At 40.9% G+C, this 20,955-nt stretch overlaps 1 protein-coding gene across 20 annotated transcripts in view; it reads left to right on the forward strand.

The window, feature by feature from the left end:
• casz1 (castor zinc finger 1) overlaps positions 1-17,243 on the forward strand; it is a 234,777-nt gene extending 217,534 nt beyond the window's left edge. For 19 of the 20 annotated variants that reach the window (XM_051097448.1, XM_051097449.1, XM_051097441.1 and 16 more), the window contains 11 exons: positions 2,940-3,072; positions 3,528-3,591; positions 4,330-4,484; positions 5,373-5,495; positions 5,698-6,015; positions 6,154-6,352; positions 8,932-9,103; positions 11,409-11,557; positions 11,662-11,893; positions 13,315-13,647; positions 14,189-17,243. In XM_051097448.1, the coding sequence (XP_050953405.1) occupies positions 2,940-3,072; positions 3,528-3,591; positions 4,330-4,484; positions 5,373-5,495; positions 5,698-6,015; positions 6,154-6,352; positions 8,932-9,103; positions 11,409-11,557; positions 11,662-11,893; positions 13,315-13,647; positions 14,189-15,459 (3,149 nt within the window). In that variant the 3' untranslated portion in view covers positions 15,460-17,243. The remainder of the gene's footprint in view (positions 1-2,939; positions 3,073-3,527; positions 3,592-4,329; positions 4,485-5,372; positions 5,496-5,697; positions 6,016-6,153; positions 6,353-8,931; positions 9,104-11,408; positions 11,558-11,661; positions 11,894-13,314; positions 13,648-14,188) is intronic. The other variant, XM_051097456.1, reaches the window with a different exon arrangement.
• Positions 17,244-20,955: the final 3,712 nt, after the last annotated feature.

Raw genomic sequence — 20,955 nt, forward strand, 5'->3', positions numbered from 1 at the left:
ATTATGCTGTTTTGCTAAAATATAAGATGAGTGGATATTCATTTTGAAACTGATTTAAAAAAACAAAACAAAAAAAAACACTAAAATCGGCCGATAACCGATAATATATTGTGCATCCCTAATATTATTAAATTTCAACATTTGATTGAAGGACTTGTCAAGTCTTTAGGCAAAACCAGTTGAGAACCACTAATCTAGATATTCCCAATGTTGAACAGCTGTGAAAATAGATACTTTGTCAAAGGATCAGTTTGCCTCACTGCGTTTAATCATGAGAACATCAGCTCTTTGGGTCAGTCTGCCCATGTGTTTCTCTTTCTCCCTACATACCCGTCAGCGAAAGGGCACTTTCAGGTCATCCGCTCATGCTATCCACAGACGCTACACAAATCTCTGATTTCAGGATTAGGGCAAAATATTAAAGGGCTGGTTTGCTGCTCCAGTCTTGTTATTGCAGCGATCATTGTCATGATACCCACAATCCATTAGCAGATAAGTGCTGAACTAGTGAGTGGGCTCTGTAAAGCTGCCTCTAATAGCATTCTCAGGAGGATCCCAGGGCCTGTGTTCTACATGCTTCCTCATCACCGGCCTCTTATCTGAGCGTGCACTCGTTCCAACCAAATGGAGCCTGAATAATATTAAGTTGAGAAATTGGAGGTACAAAGCAGCTTTTTATATGCACTCTGATATAGAGGAAGAAATATCAGAAACTGTTGAAGCAGAAATGACTCAGCGCTCCAGAGAGGGGGGATGTGTGTATGTGTTGGTGTGGATATAAAAGCACTACTTGTTTCAGTATGAAAACACTGAAGTAAAGTCTTTACTCTTTAGGCGTTTTTGGCAAGTGAGTAAGAGGGTTTCCTTACAAAAAATGTGCTGTGAGGGTGTCGTGGTACTGTACTTTAATATATACCACCGTACTGAATGATTACCATGAATATTATTTACTGTGAGGTACTACAAAAACAAGGTATGTTCATTCTCCCTATTCGTAGAGTATTTTTGGCTGCTATAAAGCCATCATACTCTTAACTCCTTGTCTCGGGTTCAGATCTTCTCACAAAAGTCTTACAGACCTACAAGAAGGCAGATAAAACGAGTAATGTGTGAGCACCTTGCATTTAGTTTTGGTAACTTCGAGAAAAGTAGAGAAAGAAAATCCCCTACTACACAGAATTGAGAGTGCAGATCATAATGTGGCATTGCTAATTTTACACGTTTGCTCAGAAAAGACGTGTGAACAGGACATTTGGGTAAAATTTGAAGAGGATGTGGTCAGAGCTCAGCGTTAGAAAAGAGAGAACGATGTTTACTGCGGCTATTTTCAAACAGCTTTGTTGTTTTTTCAAGCTCTTTTTTTTAGTCAAGGGCCAGTTTGCAAAGAAAACACATCTCAGTCTTACTGTGTAAAGCGAGTGGCTTGCTAATTTGTTCAGGTGGCGTTATTTCCTAGTTGAATACTCTCTTTTTTTTTTTTTTTTTTTTAAATCCATGCTCACCCCCAGAGTGTTTCGGAGGATCTTGAAATCTGAGGGGTTCGCTAATTAGACACCCAGTACAAATGATCTTTCATGAGTTCAGTAACTTCGTTGAGGTAATTACACAGTACAACATTATTCTTGGATAATTTCCAGAAAAACACAGCGTCGTGAGCATGTGCGTTTTTTCCCTCCTCGCTCTCTTAGATCATCACCGATTTTTGTCATAGAAACTGCAAAGCTGAAGGTTTAATGACTCTCTCCTCACATGGTCGTTATTTAAACGTCCCTTGTTAACGTCAGGCAGTTTATACCGAGAAAAAAAAAGAAAGTGAGAGCTTTGTGGAAGCCCGATGTAGGGCAGAGTCATTTACGGACAGGCGGGGAGGTTAATATCAGTACAACGCACTTCTCACACATAAAGACCGCAGATTTGGACGGATTGGAGGTGGACGGACTAGGCTAGTTTTAGGCGAAAAGACAGGCGGTAATTAGTAGAAGACTGAAAATAGGGCTGGAATGAGCTACTGACTTTATTAGAATGTGATGCGCCCAAAGCAGACACATCACAATGAGTCATTAGTTCACCTCTATAACCAACACAGAGTCAAATCAGAAGCGTCTGGAAGGTTAGAGTGACACTATCAGATAAACTCGTGTTTGTGTTTGTGACCCAGAGGAGCGGCTCTCTTCTCTTTTCACATGGTTAAACGCCCTCTGAACTGAAGGCCAAGGGCAGGGTGGATGCTAGCTGTCACTTTTCCTCAGGTTTCTTAAACAACACCCACCCCAGCCTCGCAATCACTGCTGACGCACTCGGCGCTCCATCTTTGAGCCTTGAACTCCTAGCCGTTTTTTAATAAAATACCACTTAGTGGCTACCAAAAGCCAGGCTTTCTCTGTATAGCCTGAGGACAAATTAATATTTCAATCATTTGGGGATTGGAGGAAGAGCCAGGTCGCATTCCCGTCAGCATCGCTCCCGCCTCCTTCTCTCCACGTCGTCTGCATACCTATTTTGAAAATCCGATCGAGAGGTCACGCTATTTGAACCGATCTGATTGGCTGTCACCTCTAATCTGACGGACAAGCAGATGTTCCTTTCAGGCATGCTCAGTGGCGTCCGTCGGCGGGCCAACAAGGACACGCGGCGACGGCAGGGAGGGGCGGGCAGTCTGAATCTGCCACTTTCCCTCAGCATTAGCATGCCTCTTAATGACCAGTTAAGAGGCAGGGCCGCAAATGAGTTGTGACAAGCGCTGCTGAAAACGGAGTCTTTTTCCCTCATTCCTGCTGCCTCTCAATCAACATTTAAACGCCTTGACGGCCTGACATAATTCCGCAATAATTATCACTCCTGGTCTTCTCCTTGGCCGGGACAGAAGTCAGATTGGATCTCGTCACGGCGGAATAATGCTGACCAACAATAACTTTGTTTTTCTCCTTCTTTCTCCTCAGGGATGGGGCAGCCGGCTCAGGCGGGCCGGTTTAACCCGGTCGAGGTGAAGCAGGAGCCGATGGACGGTGCCTCTGCGGCCTCCCAAGAGTCGGTCCAGGAGCACAGCCTGGACCTGAGCAAGAAGGACCACAGGTATCCCGTCATTTAACCCCCCTCTCGGCTCGCGCCCAGGCCCGTCTTGCCTCGCCCCGCCCCGCCCGTGATTTATCTCTCGAATAATGCCGTATTGTGTTAATTAGTGTGAGTGCTCTTGTTAAAACCCCCTTCGCAAGGTGGGTCCGTGGAGTGATCAAGGAGGACGAGATTTACACGCTCCCTCTTTCTCCCAGCAGCGAGGCCTCCTTTGAGGAAATCCATCATACGAATGCAAAAATTCTCCCATAATGCCCTCTTTTCATAATGCACATCAAGTATGAGGCATGACATGTTTGCACATTCATTTAGATGAAAGTGTGTTTGCATAAACCCTAATTTCCAGCCTCCTTCGCGTTTTGCCTTCATTGTATATTCACAATCTCGGATAAATTATAATATTTACTGTTCTCATGCAAATCCTGCCTAAACACTGTTCGTTTTGCGTGTTCTAGCGCTGAATCAAACGGACACCCTGCGCCGGGAAATACATCTCTTTTATCCTCACTTATGAATAAGGTAAGATTCATCCATCAAACGCTTTTCATCCCAAGACAAATTAGCAGGATGCAGAGGGGGCTGTTTGTTTTTTAATGTTTCACCGCTAATAGGATGAGTTTGTATCATTTAAATTTTCCAGCCATTTTTCATACAGTGTAATTTCAGCCCGCCGCTCGCAAATTAATATAATGAAGCAGGAGCCGGTTGCCACGGCAGATATATAGAGATGTTTGTTTTTTGATGAGCTGTTTTGAACTCTCCGTGCTTTTTTTTCCCAGGCTTTCTTCTTTTTCTCCTCCATCTGCTCTATCTTTATTTATGGACTTTGTAAATTATTTGATTAAAAAGTCAGCGCTGAGAAAAAAGAGCAACTGTCACCCTCATTTTTTAAAAAGACGAAATGGTGCCGAACAGATATTTAAATGTTGTGTGTTTTTGTGGGGATTAAAATGGACATTGTTTTAATCATACATCTTCTATGACTAATATAAATGGTGTGCATGTACCATTACCTTGATGATTTAAATAGAAAACTCGCTCTAGTTCTCCTGACGGCTTAGCTCAGCTCTCTCTCTCTCTTCCTGTCTCTCTCTCTCTCTCTGCTTCATATACAAAACTCAACGGAAACACATTTGAAGCCTCAGACAAAAAGCGCACGAAAACTCTTTTGTGCGTTTGGTCTGTCCTCCAGTAGAGCTAGTCTTTTTGCAAACTGTGTGATGAGACGTGCTTAAGCGTGTGTTTGTGTGTGTGTAGATGAATCCTGGTTTCTTCAGTGCTTTGGATCTGAAATCAGAGCTGGAGGGAGCGCAGGCGGCAGACGGCTCAGACGCAGCTCAGTATCTCAGTAGGGTAATGAAGAGGTCAGACCCAGAAAAACACACTGAGCAGTGGAGGACCTACCTGCGCAGGTGCCTGAAATCATCCCGTGTCCCTATAGAGTCGTTTCCAGCTTTAGCTGTACTTTTCAAAGTCTCGTGTACAGAATAGAACTGAGACTTATTTAATTTCTTTTCACACTAGTTGTGCGTTAAAGTTTTGTGGGTCTTTCTTTCTCATTGCTTTTCTTTATTACATATTGTTTATTTGGATTTTTTGGAAGTCATTAAAATATTTATTTATTGATTTATTTTCAGTCATCACAATTTTACCTGTATGCTCACACACATTACACCCTCGGTTTATAACTGGGTAGTTGACTTTCAAGTGCTTATGGTGTAAAATAAATCAATTTAAAATAATAACAATCAGTGAAATTCTCAGACTGCAGGACTAAAGCTAAAACGTGAGAAGAAATGGCAAACAGCTGCACACTTATACAGTTGTTCCCTTATACATACATATAAATTGTAACCTTAAATCATGAACATGTTATTTATGTCAGCTGCTATCACCAGTATGCCCAAATAGATCTTCCATTACAGAAAACACAGCCATGTCTTGGCTCCACATCCTCTGTGTTTTGTTGAAGGTGGTGTCTGGTTTTTGTCACCATCTGTCTTTATGATGTACCCTTGTGCTTGTCAGTGCCATCCACAGTGTTTGTTCCCGGGTTGTTATGTGGAAAGAGAAGATTTATCCAGAGCATGTGATGTTATGTGCAGTATTTAGTTACAAAGCCCTAGCAAAATGTCCCAGACAGAGACCTGATGCTTTTGGCTCACCAAAAAAACCGCCTTATTCAAAGTCAGATCCTGATGAGCTAAACTGAGAATACGAGAGTAAATGACCTGAATTTACGAGCAATTCAAGCTTTTACGTCCTTTTAAAGTTTCCCTCTTTCTCACATGTTTGTACAGGTATGACACTGACGATTTCTGTGAAGCCCAGTGCGATTTCTTGCACAAGATACATTTTCATTGCCTGGTGGAGGATTGCGGAGCGCTTTTCAGCACGGTGGACGGCGCCATCAAACACGCCAAGTGAGGAGCGCTCCAGTTCTGGAGCATTACAATCAAACATAATGAAGATAAATCAAAGTTTTTAAATGTTAGAGTTCACGGCAACACGCGAGCGCACGTACACAAAATTTACATGATTATGATCTAGTAATGTTAATTTGCTACTATGTTTGGCAGCTCTATTAAAGCGCATCTAATGGGTGAATCACCTCTCTGTCATTAGCTTCCACTTGAGAGCCAACCTGAAGGTTAAATCAGAGCCCCCTTTCAACGAGAGCAAGGAATCCAACGATAGCGCCCCTAATCAAATGGCTGCCCCCATTTCCATGGCCAAGACACCTCCCATGGAGGTGCCCAGCCTGGCTGTGTCAGGGGGCTACAGCTCGTCCCCTTCTCTCCAAGCCTGGAAGCAGCTGGCCGGATCGATCCCACAACTTTCCGCCTCCATGCCCAGTATGCCAGCCACTTCCCCTCTGGCTACCACCTCGCTGGAAAACGCCAAGCCTCAAGTCAAGCCTGGCTTCCTGCAGTTTCAGGAGAAGTGAGTAGACGTTGTCATTCTTGTAAATTCGTGATGCCGTGGTGGTATGATTTGAATGGTCTGTGCCGCCTGTATTTCCATGTCTTCTGTGCAGTTTTAAATATCTGACAGACGTTTTGTCACGCTTATCTCCCACAGTGATCCTTGTCTGGCCACAGACTGCAAATACTCGAATAAGTTCCACTTCCACTGTCTGTTTGGAAATTGCAAATATGTGTGTAAGACATCCGGGAAGGCTGAATCACATTGCCTGGACCACATTAACCCCAATAACAACCTGGTGAATGTGCGAGACCAGTTCTCCTACTATTCTCTCCAGTGTCTTTGTCCTAACCAGGTGAGCTTGACTTTTAGAGATAATATAGTGTCAAACAGTCATTATTAGTGCCGTATACTATACACTTCCATTCAAAGGTTGGGGTTTGTAAGAGTTATTGGTCCCACTTTATGTTAGATTGCCTTGCATAAAAAAATAAGTACAATTAGGGCTGGGCGATAATTCGATAACACCATATAATTTTCCTCGATAAAACGATATGAAGAGTGCCAAAAGCAGAATGAACCGTTTATCCATTTATCTGCTTGGACCAAAGTTCAAACTGCCGCGCTGTGCGAGCTCACTAGAAAAGATGTATTTGTCATCTCGATGCGCCGCGGACTCGCCTGAAAAAACCGAGCGCGTCGTACCGCATGCGCGTCGCGACCTCGTCGCAAAAGACGCGATATGTGAAGGACTCCGTCACGCAAGCACTAAACAGTGTGTGAGATCCAGTGTGAAACACTTGAATTCAGCGATGAACACAAATGATTCAAACTAGTTTAAAGCTGTGTGCAACAAGACAGTCAGAAGGCTTTTCAATCTACACATCGCCATCATTTACCATGGATGTACTGTAGTAACACTCACTGCACCATGGTATTGTGGAAGCAATGTGGAATATTCACATTGAATTTTATTACAGGAGTAATGGTATATAATTATAGTATGTATGTATTTGTGATTAAGCATGTGTGCATTTATACTGAATGTTTTTAGACTACCATTTTTCATACAAATAGGCTACCTATAAAACCTTGTAGTTATATTTTTACCATGGTATTGAGGTACCATTATGTGTGGTTTTAACTGTTTATCATGATTTAAAATGTTTGCTTGCTACTATGGGAGACCAATGCTTAATTAAAAAAAAAAACTGGGTCAGAATAAATGTAACCATATAAAACTGAGGTTGCTACAATTTTTACAGATGTTATTGATAATGAACAAAAATTTACCTCTGTATTCTCAAGCTACTATCAAATGTGCCTTTCTAAGAGGCAAAAAAAGTGGTTTCTACAACTAGCACTTTGGAGCAAAAACTATGGGTATGGGTATGGGTATGGATATGGGTAAGGTTAGGTATCAGATGATTAATTTAAATGTAAGTCTTTTCTGTTTAAATGTGTATTTATTTGGGCAAAAATACAGTAGAAACAGTAATTTTACGATTACAATTTGAAATAACATCTATTTTAATGTTAGAAAATGTAATTTATGTTTTGAAAAAGCTGAATTTTTATCATCATTACTTCAGTCTTCAGTGTCATATGATCTTGCAGAAATCATTCTGATATGTTAAATATTTGTTCCAGAAACATTTATTATTGTTATAAATATTGAATACTGTTGTGCTGCTTAATAATTTTGTGGAAACTGATGTAATTTCAGGATTCTTTGATGAATCGAACAACATTTATTTAAAATAGAAATATTTTGTAACATTATCCATTTCTTTATCGTCAGTTTTGATCATTTTAATGTGACCTTGGTAAAAAAAAATTAATTCTTTAATTAAAAAAAATTTAAAATGATGTAGATCTTGTAGTGTAGATCTTGCACATACTTTATCATTTGAACAAATCAAATAATTCTAATTAAACTTAAACTTTTACCCATAATATACAATATTTTTACTTAAAGAAAATTATAAAATTATCTAAATGATTTCAAAGTGTAAAACTAGAAATATATTGCATTTATTTTGAACACCCTAGCAATTCATAGCAATATGCAGAAACCATCAATAAATAAATAAATAATATAATGTAATATAATATATAGCAACACCCTGGCAACCAACAACAACAACAACCATAGCACCATGGCAATGACTGTTGCACAGACAAACAGCCTTCTTTGCTGAAAATGCATAAGTTACATTTAAAGCACTGAAGACAAAGGCCTAGGTACACATTTATTTCTCCACAAGAAGCAAACAAACTAAAAAACAAAAACCACCTTGGAGCCCCCAAAGCTGTATAAAATAAACAAGTTTTGCTTTTCATCAAAAATTCCATCATTAATAGAAAAAGAGCCTCCCCTTCCTGCAACTTGCATTTGGAGCAAAACCTGTTTAAATGAATTCATTTATGCGTCCCATCCCCACTTCTCGGAGCTCCCCCCCTCCTCTCCAGAGTAGAGTGGGTTCTGTTTATGTGCTCCTGGGGGAACTGCCTCTCTGGAAACAGATGGTGGTGCAGAAACAGGTTACATTGCGGAGGACACACACATGCACGCACACGCAGACTAATGAATTGATAAAAGAGCTGTTTTAGAAATAGATGAATCGCCAAATGAACTAATTGGTGTGTTGTTATTGGGGTCAGCGGCTACGACGTGAACCTAAACTTCAGATTTCCGCTGGTCAGTGAGGCCGGTCTTGTCACATGCTTTGGGAAAGGGATTTAATGAGCACACATAACCTACTTCTTCCCTTTGGTACCCTGAGTAATGAGTAACTAACTGACAAATGATCAGACCCCATTTTTGTTCAAAAGATGGTTGGTTTAGTAATGATTGTGAGTTTATGTAATAACTGGAAAACTGAACCATGCATGTTCTTGGTCTGAGTTCTGTTTATTTGCTGTTCTCTACAGCACTGTGAGTTTCGCATGAGGGGCCATTATCATTGTCTGAGACCTGGCTGTTTCTTCGTCACCAACATCACCACCAAGCTGCCCTGGCACATCAAAAAGCACGAGAAAGCCGAAAGGCGTGCCGCTAACGGCTTCAAATACTTCACCAAGAGGGAAGAATGTGGCAGACTAGGTAAGAACCAGCTTTTCATGTATTAAAAGAAACATCTAGATCACAGAAGGGTGGTTCACTCAAAATTTCAGTCATTGTTTAGTCAACCTCATGTACAGTAATTCAAAATCTGTTGGCTGGTTTTTGAAAAACACTTTAGACAGCTCTTCAAAAATGAAAAATTAGCTAGTGAAAATCTTCTAGAACTTCTCCTTTTGTGTTCCATGGAACAGAATGAATGTGAGAAGATAATTTTCATTTTTGTGGTGAGCTGTTCCTTTAATCCTCTCAACCCTTTGGAAATCTAATTTACTTGATTCGGTGTGGTTTGCTAAGTAATTTGGTGCATTCAGCATCATGAAATCGTACAAACATTCCATGTCCCAGCCTCCCACACTCTTCATTGTTTCAATCACCGTTCGCATTAGTTACTCGTGTTTCCAAACAATCTCCCACGTTGTTCTCAAGCAGTGGCTGCAAGCTCGATGTTTGTAATGCAGCTGGAAGGATCAGAGATGGTGTGAAATCAGAGATGATGTAACTATAATTTCATATCGATGCCATCACCTGCGATGAAAACACTTTTTCCACTGGCTCTGGCTACAGGAAAAGTGCTGTTCCTCTAGTCGAGTCACTAATTGCCATGCTGTTCGCAGCACAACAACGTACAGAGCGTGAAACGGCAGCGCTTCGCACTTATTCGCTGAATTTTGAGTATGTTTCTCAGAAGCTGTTATCTCATTAGTATCTGCACATTGATATTTTGTCAATTGAACGGTTTACATTGACAACAGAGTCAGCGTGCCGGCAGCCGTTTACATTTTGCAGAACAAACACGTTTGGCGGAATTAAAGATGGTCTTGTCTCATTGTAAAACTGGGGACGTTTTATTTATATTACAGAAAACAGGCCGAGAAAAATGGTGTCTGCCTTTTTGTCATACATTAATACTTCAGTATTTATAGTAGGCAATCAAACAGAGGTTGTTTTCTTGGGTATATTTAACCTGTCAGGAATGAGCAATTACATATGTTTGTTAATTACTGTGCCTGTCGAGCTCAGTCTGTTTGTGTTGCTCTTTTTCAAGCCTCGATCATCATCACAAGCAGGCAGATTAAAAGTTTGTATTTTATTTTCTCTCTACTCCCCTCCCCTTAAAGGGAGAGTTCACCCAAAAAAATTGTCCTCATCCTCATTTCGAGCCAAACCCATTTGATTTTCTTCCGTAGAACATGCGGAAATGGAGATTGTGCCGTTGAGCCATAAAAGAACAAAAAAAAAGAGGTCTGTATTTGTCTGTAGGACCAAGTGTTTTGCATATTCCAAGTGTTTTGAAGAAGTAATTGTATGAAAAGTAAATCTTTGTTTCATTGAAGAAAAGTCAAGTCGAGAAGAAGAAAACAAAAAAAAAAGAGTGGAAAGTATCACAAGTGTCCACAGAGTATAAGGTCTCTCCTGTTGCATTGTTAGTGGCATAAACCAGGGACAAATGACAAAAGCAAGCCGTAGAGTCATAAAGAATTGATGGTTCAGCTGGACCGGGAAAATGGTATCCATGGCAGCAACATTAAACAGAACACCGGCGATGAGGTTACCAGGATCTGGTGGCACAAGAGCCCTGATATTTCAGCATGTGCTCATATTTACTCAACTCTGCCTTTTTAAAGTATATCACCCTTGTGTACAAAAGCAATCTGACAACAGGCGGCTTGTTGCGCGGCGCCACGGGCGCCATGGTAACGGACAAGCCCGCACCTGCCCTGAATGCTACTCTTTCAATTATTTCAGCACGCATTATTCACAATAAAATTATTACGAGCACCCTACCATATTTGATTAGTGCGCAGAGGCAGTCTTTAAATTTGAAAACATATAGCAATTAAAATCTGTAGGGCCGTTTGTGTAGAAAAAAATAAATAATAAAAGAAAAACGACAAAGGGACAGGCGTGAGGGGGAGGAAACACACCAGCAACAGATAGGTCGTGAAAAATGAATTTAATATGGAAATAATTGTGTGTTTACTTTGGTTTGCAGGGTTGTGCATTATTGCTTCTCCAAATGCAGAATGTATTTATGTAAATTCCAAATTGAATAAAAGATGTCATTGTAATAAAAGAGCACCACAGGTCTAATCTTCAAAAGGTTCGACTTTCCCAGTGTGACACTGGACTCATCTGCTCTGTCTCTCCGCATTATGCAGGCGCGGGACGGAAGCACAATGTCCTCATTACCTCGTTGAGAATCCATGATATATGTTGTCCCTGAAACCCAGGCGCGATGAAGACGGTCTTTGCTCAAGTTAATTTTGTCGCTCGTCTCTTGCAGGGTGCAAATACAACCAAGTTAACAGCCACTTCCATTGTATCCGTGAGGGCTGTCAGTTCTCGTTCCTGCTCAAGCACCAGATGACCTCCCATGCCCGCAAACACATGAGGAGGATGCTGGGTAAAAACTTCGACAGAGTTCCTTCCCAGGTACTGAGAAATTTATAAATCCTGCCATTGGCACATGTATACTACAAAGCTCACTTGAATGAAAACAACTTTATTCATCAGGCATTTGGTGTCTTGTACTTTAGGTGGTCTCTCATTCACGACCTGAAGAGATGCAGCACATGGCCAGTCTAGCTTCGCCCGGTATGGCGGGCGGCCACTCTAATCTGACCTCCAACTACTCCAGCATGATGGACGATAATGATGACTACATGGACTACACCGGTGGAGGAAGTCCGTTGGGTCTTTCCTCAGAGTCCTCCAACCAAGACCGTAGTTGCACCAGCACCCCCGTGGGCAATGATAGTTCGCCAGCAGGTGAGTTGACCTCATTAACAACTATTTAATTACAATCAATTTTCAGCCTCATATGGTTAGCATTATGTGAGATTGATTGAATGAAAATTCAGGCTTGATGTAGCCAATGAAGCAAATATTCAGAGATTTATTTGGTCAGTCAGACCAAATTTCCTTGAGAAATGTAAAAACCTGCACCCACTCTCACTGTATTGCTTGTAGTTGACTCATACCAAATGTTTTCCACTCTAATGATATCTATTAAATTATAAAGCACTAAATTTGTTATATAGTCCTCCACATACAGCTCAGCTTAATGCCAGCCCTGTGGCGACTACATAGGAGAGGCACCCCAGACTTTTCTCATCTCTACTGTCATTGAAATCAGAAATGGCACAAGTTATCAACCATTTTCCTTTAGGCTTATGTGCTTAAAGTGATTTTTTTTGGAATAGGACACATAAAATTTACAGATGTTCCTACAGTGGGTGTCCTGTGAACTCTGTGACAGCCCTAGACTCTATAAACTGCAAAAAATCATCTGGGTGTGGTCTGCACTTTTTAGCCAATCAGATAACTTGGCCTATCAGTCAATAGCTGGGTTTCCATCCAAAGTTGCGATTTTAATTTATGCGCAAAATTGTAAGATTTGCGAATAAGCACAATTTCCATCCAAGTCCTGATAAACTGGCACTAAATATCACTGTGAAAAGTAGAAGACACATTATTTGCCCCTCAAAGTGAGCAGACACATAAATGCGGTCATTGCTTTCGGAGGTGAATGCCTACTGTTTGGGAAAGAAGTCGTGTAAGACAATTCCGGGAGGCAATTATACAGAATTTTACAGAATTATTAAGAATGACCATAACATTTCAGATGCTGCGCAACAAGATCGGTCCACTGGTTAGTCATGTTATGCCGTCCCATAATGCAAAGTAACATGACTTTTTTTTGACAAGGATGTAGGAATTTATTCCATTTTCCATTTCCCATTATTCACATTAAGTTAAAAACCACCTCAAGTGAGCGCAAAAGCGTTTGGGCGTTTCCATCACATTTCTGACGCAATACTTAAATATGCGCATAAAAACAGGGTGGTGGAAACACAGCTATTGTCAGTTAAGAGGGTGGTTTTGAGAGAGCTTGTTTGATTGTAGGGATGGACGATGGGTCAAATTCACTGGCTAATAATGCTACGGCACCTTTAAATCTGGGCCTTTGCTCTTTGAATCTTTCCTTCATTGAATTGATTTTTATAGTTTGATTTCAAATGTTATCTTCCATTCTCATCACTGTTGCTTTTGGCTGTTGTCTGACTTTTGTTACCATTTGGCTTTCATTATTTCATTACTTGATCTCTTTCCCTTTTTACCTCCCCACCCTTGTGTCTTGTACCTTCCTGTCTCTGTCTCCATCCTTCCTTGGCACCGTGTCTCTGTAGGACCAGGCTGTCAGGTCCCTGCCACCACTACCTCTGCTGACTCTCCTCCTTCTTCTCAATCTGCACCTCCTCCTCCTCCACCTCCTCTTCCACCTCCACATCAGTCTGCGCTCCAGAGTCAGCCTCCATCTCTCTCCTCGGCTCTTCTCCGGCCGCCACTCCCCTCGCTCCCATATCTCCTCTCCCCATCCTGTCTGTCATACTCTCTGCTCAGCGCCTCTCTTGGAGCCACTAGGAGTGTTGTCATGCCAACCAACACACCAGCTTTCAGCCCCATCATTCCTACTTCGACTTCGGTTAAAAATGACGTCCCTATAGTGCAGGACGCTGCAGGTACCTATCCCGTCTCCACTCGAACACTGCAGCTCTAGGGCTAGCAGTTACAAAACTCTTTCGCATATAACACATGCAGTGCAGTTCATACAAGCCACTCTGGTGGTGGTTTTAGTCTTGTGTAGTACATTGCACACCTGCCATTAGGTCCACTGTCAAAATGCTGTCCATTAGTAGCCTGCTGTAAAGGGCTGGTTTAATCATGCCAGGCTTTAATAGAGTCATGTGATTCCTGCCGGCCAGGACAGGGAGCCATCATTAGCACTGACCTCATGCTTATGGGAGGGAATCCTGCTCTCCCATAAAGCCAGATGTACGGAAGCACCTTTGAACTCTCCCAATACCTAGACGTGACAGTCACGTTAAAATGTCACCAGTACATTATACAAATGGGACTGCCTCTGTTTGATTATGGCATGGAATCACATTATATAGTATATTGCTGTAGGAGGAACCTTTTTTTGGGTAGGGCGTATGTGGCTACTCTTGCTTTGCCGCTCGAGTAAAGTCTAACCCGTGTATATGCCTCTTTTGCAAACAGGTAACACCATCTCTATTCCCACCGCAACTGGCGCCAAGAAACGCTTCTGGATCATCGAGGACATGTCACCCTTCGGCAAGCGCCGCAAGACCGCTTCGTCTCGCAAGATGCTGGACGAAGGCATGATGCTAGAAGGGTTCCGCCGCTACGACCTCTATGAGGACTGCAAGGATTCAGCCTGTCAGTTCTCCCTGAAGGTAACCCACTATCACTGCACACGGGAGAACTGCGGCTACAAGTTCTGCGGCCGCACCCACATGTACAAGCACGCACAGCACCACGACCGCGTGGACAACCTGGTCCTGGACGATTTCAAACGCTTCAAGTCGTCGTTGTGCTGCAACTTCCCCGACTGCCAGTTCTCCGGCAATAGCACCCACTTCCACTGCCTGCGCTGCGGCTTCCGCTGCACGGACAGCACCAAGGTGACGGCACATCGCAAGCACCACGGCAAGCAGGATGTGATCAGCGCTGCCGGATTCTGCCAGTTCAGTTCCAGCGCGGACTGCGAGGTGGCCGACTGCAAGTACAAGCTCAAGTGTTCGCATTTCCACTGCACTTACCCAGAGTGCAAGCACACGGTGGTGGGCATGTCGCAGATGGATTCCCACAAACGCAAGCACGAGAAGCAAGAGAGGGGAGAGCTGCCTTCGGTCTCCCCCAACCAGGATGGCAACCATCACCACCACCACCACGCAGGCCTAGCCGTGCCCCCGATGCCCATGAATATGCCCCCAACCTCACCGGGCACACCGGGGCTGACCCACAACAACATGGCCATGTACCTCTCGTCGGCAGGCGCCGCCGGTGAGTACGAGCATCCGGGCTCAGCGGTCAACCTCGACAGCTCTCTGAACCTGGGGACGGACACCAACAGCTCCTTGTTCTTCCTGAAAAACGCTGCTGGGTTGGGCCTCAGTGACTCCATGGACCTGAGCAAAAAGATACACCGGGAGCCACTGTCCCTGGCCACCAGTTCCGGCCCTGCTGCTTCGATGGGCCTGGGCAACCCTCAGGACGACACTACCGGCACATCCGGCGATCCCGAAGACGACCTGTCAGCTGAGGAAGAGCCGATAGCCGAGGAGGACGACGATGACGACGACGACGATGAAGAGGAGGAAGCGGAGGAGGACATGAATACAGACTCGTATGAAGATTCCATGCCAGAGCCAGAAGTAGACAAAGACATTGGAGAGAGTTTTGATGCTTCCATGAACCACGCCGAGACTTCCCAACTGGATAAAGAGGAGCCGGAGGCTGAGCCCTAATCTATGCTGTAGAAGGAGAACTGTATGAATTCCCTGAACAAACGCAAGTTTGAGTGGCCTCATTTATCATGCTTAGAGACGTGGCAGATGACAAGAAAACAACCAACTACAAGAAAAGTGAAGGCCCAAAATGATTTATTATGATGTTTACAAGATGACCAACGTTATTAATTTAATTATGCATTAAAAAACGAACAGAGAAATAGACAGACGAGGCCCTCTTTTACACATGGGTGGCTATGTAAACCTTTTCCTACACATCAGTCTTTTGTGTGTGTGTGCATGTTTGACTTTAATTTATTTGATTTCATTTGTTACTTTCTGTGTGTGGAAAAAAAAATAAGGAAAAAACAATCTCTCTATATATGACTATCTATATAAAGTAGATGTGTGTGGATGTTAATGTACATTTTAATTGCAGTCACTGGATTGCAGGACCCTCGTACCAACCCGAAAGCGACGAAAAGCGTACATTGCAGGAAATCTTTTATAAAGAATGTTGCTCAAATAATTAATTCAGAAACACCTTGTGTCATTATTATTATTATTGAAGTGCAGGGGCCTGCATCAGTGCTTTGACTTGTATGCTTCTCCGTTGATTTTTTATTTTTTAATTGTTATTATTAACAATTATCACAGTTCTCACTTAAACCTGCTGTCATGGTCAGTGGCGTCATAGGCTCCATTCCATGTGGACATTCGCCTGCATCTTCAGGACAAACAAAACAGTGACCAGTGACTGCAAAGCTTCAGGCCATAAAGCATTGATCTCAGTGAACGCTAGCTCTCACTTGATTTCTGTTCCTTCTCCTTTTCTCAATGAGGACCCATTTGGCATTGCATATTCATAGTGCACTTTTGTATAGATGAGAGCAGATACTCAAGCCTCTATTTAAGACGTTTTGTTATTCTTTTACATTGATTGCATTACTATGGCTTTTTGTTTGTTTGTTTTTGCATTATTCTCTAATTGCACAGGCATGACCAGATGATGTGGGGGTGTCTCACTGTAAATGGGTCTGTTTTAAAGGCGAGAGTCGTCGCCCCCTGTGTTTCGGAGAGTTTGTAATGTGATGATGGTGCTACTGCCCAGTATGAATGGGAGGAGATTACAGCTATGTCTTTGTTTTGATCCACAAATAGATGTCCTAGAGTGTCCATCAAACACAGAGCAGGAGACAAGCGTCTCTGAATGTAGGGAAAAGACGTTTGTTGGTGTCATTTTACTTTCCTTTTCCCTTCGCAGTTTCTGTAGCATGGAGGAAAAAAAACAGTTGCAACAAAGTCTGAGGATGGAGACTGGCTTTTTTCAAGCTTCTTTTTTCAGAAGCATCATATATCTATTTCTAAAAGAAGAGGAAACGTGGAGGAGAGAGACTTTTTTTTTCTAGAGGGCTGAATGGAGGACAGGCAACACAAAGGCACCATGATGAATGCTAACGCTGGTGATGGCAAGTGTGTGATTTTATGAATTGTACAGACAGAAAACAATGTTTCAAGCTTTTGTTTTCTCTTTACAACAGCTGTGGTTTCGCTCCAATAATAAGAAGTTATTTAATATTTATGTGACCTTGCAATGAGAAAATTCTAGGGTGTTTTTTGCACTTTTTAGTTTCATTTTTACCTTTTGAAATTATGGCATATATCTTTTAACAGGGAATTTGCTTTACAATGTTGTTTAGTTCACTTTGCTTTGATGCACAAATAGTCTTCAGTGTGACGAAGAACTGTTGTTCTGTGTTTTATTTAAGAAAAAAAAGAAAAAAAAAAAAAAAAAGTTTTTTCTTCGCTTCCAAGATTGGACGATTTCAATATGAAACAGGCATGCTGGAACCTGGCTTGTCTAACGAGTAACACTAATGATGACTGTAATTTAAATGAATTCTATACAGAGGAAATTATTGCAGTGCTTCGCTCCAAATTAAAAGGAAAAAAAAAGAGAGAGAAGAGTGATTTTTGTTTGCTTGGCCTTCATTGACTATAAACAAAGAAAAGCGAGGCAAGGAAATTATGAATTATTTCCTAAACACGGCTTTGAACATAATATAGGCAACTAAATGTGTAGATGGTTATCTTCGACAATATTGTTTCCGGAGAAAAAAAAAAAGGTTGTATAGTATTTTCTTCTGTAAAAACTATATATGAACAAAAATGCTCTTTGATTAAAAGCTTCCTTTAAAAAGAAAATAAAAAGGAGAAATAAAGAATAAAAAGTTAAAAACTGAACTAACACCAGTATAGTTTGCTTGTATGTGCGTGTGTGTGTGCGACAGTATGTAAGCGTGCGCGTGTGTGTGTGTGAGGTTTTATTGTTATTACCATGGTTTCCCCATAGTGGTAGAGGAATTAGTGGTAATTAAATCTATACGAGTCACATTATTGTAGCACTGAACATTGGAGTGTATTTCTACCTTTTACGCAACAAAGTCATCATTTTCAAAGCTGTATATCATGTGCGATCACAATAACGATGATATCTGCATAATTTAATACCATCCACAACTCTTTGTTTGCTATTGTTTTGGTGTTTGTTTTATTTAATTGAACTTATGTATTTTGCATATGGCATGCCCCTCTCACAGGCCGTTTGTTCTCTGGTCTCAAGTGCAAAGGCGCAGGACTCACACTGAAGCAGCTGTTTGCCTGGGAGATACTGTGCACTTGAATACATTTTATGTGTGTAAAATAGCAGGATTTGTAAAGAGTCAAAATAAAGAAATTCTAATTATTATAACAATGCAAATGTTCCACACAGTGTTTCTCCATCTCATGGCTTGCTGTCCCGAAATGCAGTGCGGTTAGTCTTAGGTAGCACTGCTGTGCAGTAGCGAAAAGGTTTAACGAGACTGCGGTTAATAAGCCCCCCTCCCGCTGAGACGAACACCGTTAAAGGGCACAAGGCCCCGGATCTGTGGTACGACACAGAGGACGCCCAGCAGCGCTGCTCTGACTGAGGAAGACGGCGTTTTAACATCCTTATTACTTTTCTCTATAGACAGAGCAAATTCAATACTTGTATACAAACAATAGATCATAAAATTCTGATTCAGTCACGGAGCCATATTTAGGCTTCAAATGCTCTCTGGTGCATTTCGGGAAAGTTTCTAGCACTTTAAAAGAGTGTTTGTTTTTCTTTCATTGTGCAGGCTGCTCGTCGCTTTTGACCAGCAAATACCGTCCTGTCCCACTCGCTACAGCTGTTCTCTTGCCTCACCCTCCTCTTCCTTCTGATGTGTCTTTAAATAAAAACGTGTAAAGCCACCACCATCTGTCTGCCAGCTGGCATCCTGCATATAATCTTGGAAAAAAAAAAAAAAGACAACTATGGAAATTATATTACACAAAAACCAGACGGAAACAACCTACAAACTAGCGCAGGCTGCTGTTGAAACAACAGATCACCTTATTGTCTAAATTATAAGGGAGAGGGAAAAAAAGATTCCTGATTTTGTTGTATAAATTTTAAATTGCATCCAATTATGTAAATGATGTTGCAGATATGATTTGGACACTTAAGCCATAATTAAAAATGCAAGTCTTTGTTTATATAAGAAAAACAAATGACAAATCAAGCAAGCACATGCATGCTTTTCTTTAAATCATTAAATTTAATTTCATTAAATTTACCAAAAAGTCAAAAGTTTTTGAACAGTAAGATTTTGTTTTTTTTGAAAAGAAGTCTCTTCTGCTCACCAAGCCTGTATTTATTTGATCTAAAATACAGCAAAAACAGTAATATTGTGAAATATTTTTTACTATTTAGAATATTTCTAAAATGTAATTTATTCCCTTGATCAAAGCTACATTTTCAGCATCATTACTCCAGATTTCAGTATTACATGATCCTCCAGAAATCATTGTAATATGCTGATTTGCTGTTTAAGAAACATTTATTCTTATTATTGTTGTCAATATTTAAAACAGTTGAGTACATTTTTTTCAGGATTCTTTGATGAATAGAAAGATTTAACAGTCAGCATTTATCTGAAATAAAAAGCTTTTGTAACATTATACACTATACCATTCAAAAGCTTGGAGTATATTTTCCTGGGGAAAGATACTATAGAAATGAATATGTTTATTTACCAAGGACAGTTTAATTTATAAAAAATTGTTTAAAAACATTTTTAATGTTACAAAATATTTCTATTTAAAATGCTGTTCTTTTGAACTTTCTATTCATCAAAGACCCCTGAAAAAATTCTACTCAGCTGTTTTCAACATAATAATAACAATAATATATATACACATTTTTTTTTTTTTTCATGCAAATTTAAATATTAGAATGATTTCTGGAGGATCACATGACTGGAGTAATGATCACAGCAATAAATTAAAATATTATAAAATATTTTAAAATACATTCAAACAGTTATTTTAAATAGTAAAAATATTTCAAAATGTTAGTTTTGTTGTACTTTGGATCAACTAAATGCAGGCTTGCTGAGCACAAGAGACTTCTTTAAAAAAGCAAAAAACTTTTGATTGGTAATGTATATATACACAATTAGAATTTTATGTAATTAAATATGTTGTAAAATGTGTTCAATTGTTAAACAGTAGCATTAAGTATATATGTTTAGACATTGCAAAAACATTAATTCTGAAAAAAAAAAGAGAAAATCTAGCATTATTTGTTTGCACTTGTATTTGTTTGTTCTGCAATGCAATGCAATTCATACATTTTTATGTTTCATACAGTACATGTACAAAAACTGTCGGGCCACCATATGTGGAATTAACAATTGATTTTTTATATTGAGCTTATTCAGCTGACAGATTTCACATTAAACACACCACTGCATGAACATGTATCATCTCTATAGACTTTTTTTTTTTGTCGTTCCCATCACAATGAGCCGTGTGTGTTTGTGCAGTCATACCAGGGCTGGATCTGACTCAGGGTTGATGTTCCAGGAACAGGTTGTGTGAGACGCAGCAGCAGCAACAGCAGCAGCAGCTCATGAGGAACAATGGGGCCCAGAAACATGCGACAGGTGTTCTGTACATATGTCACAGCAGCGGTGGTCACACATCATCTACACAACCTATTAGGATGCACAAGAATCAAGCATAATATTTCAAGCAATCGAGTTCACGGGAAAGCCGTCTGTATATTTAGTTTCTTATTGCATTGTTTAATTGCATTACGCCCACAAACAAATTGTAACAACTGTGCGTTTCTGACGATTCAGAAGCGTACAGTTGTTTGGCTACAAATCACATTTCATATGCTTGTCATAAACATTGAAAGAATCATTCCATTTGTGCATATAATTGCAGCACTGTTCTGTTTTTAGTTTGCGTCTGTAAATCTCATCCATTTCCTCGTAACCTTTGGCATTCACATTCATTTTGCCATTTCCATTCACGCATGGCTTTATTTAAAGAGACCTTTGGTCCAAGTTAAAAAAAAAAAAAAAAGGATTCATAAGGAAGCCGCCGAGCCACTGGTAGCAGCTGCTGCTTGTGTGAAAAATTAAGTTCAGGGACCCC

This window comes from Labeo rohita, chromosome 23, assembly GCF_022985175.1.
Source record: "Labeo rohita strain BAU-BD-2019 chromosome 23, IGBB_LRoh.1.0, whole genome shotgun sequence".
In the NCBI taxonomy this organism is placed as follows: domain Eukaryota; kingdom Metazoa; phylum Chordata; class Actinopteri; order Cypriniformes; family Cyprinidae; genus Labeo; species Labeo rohita.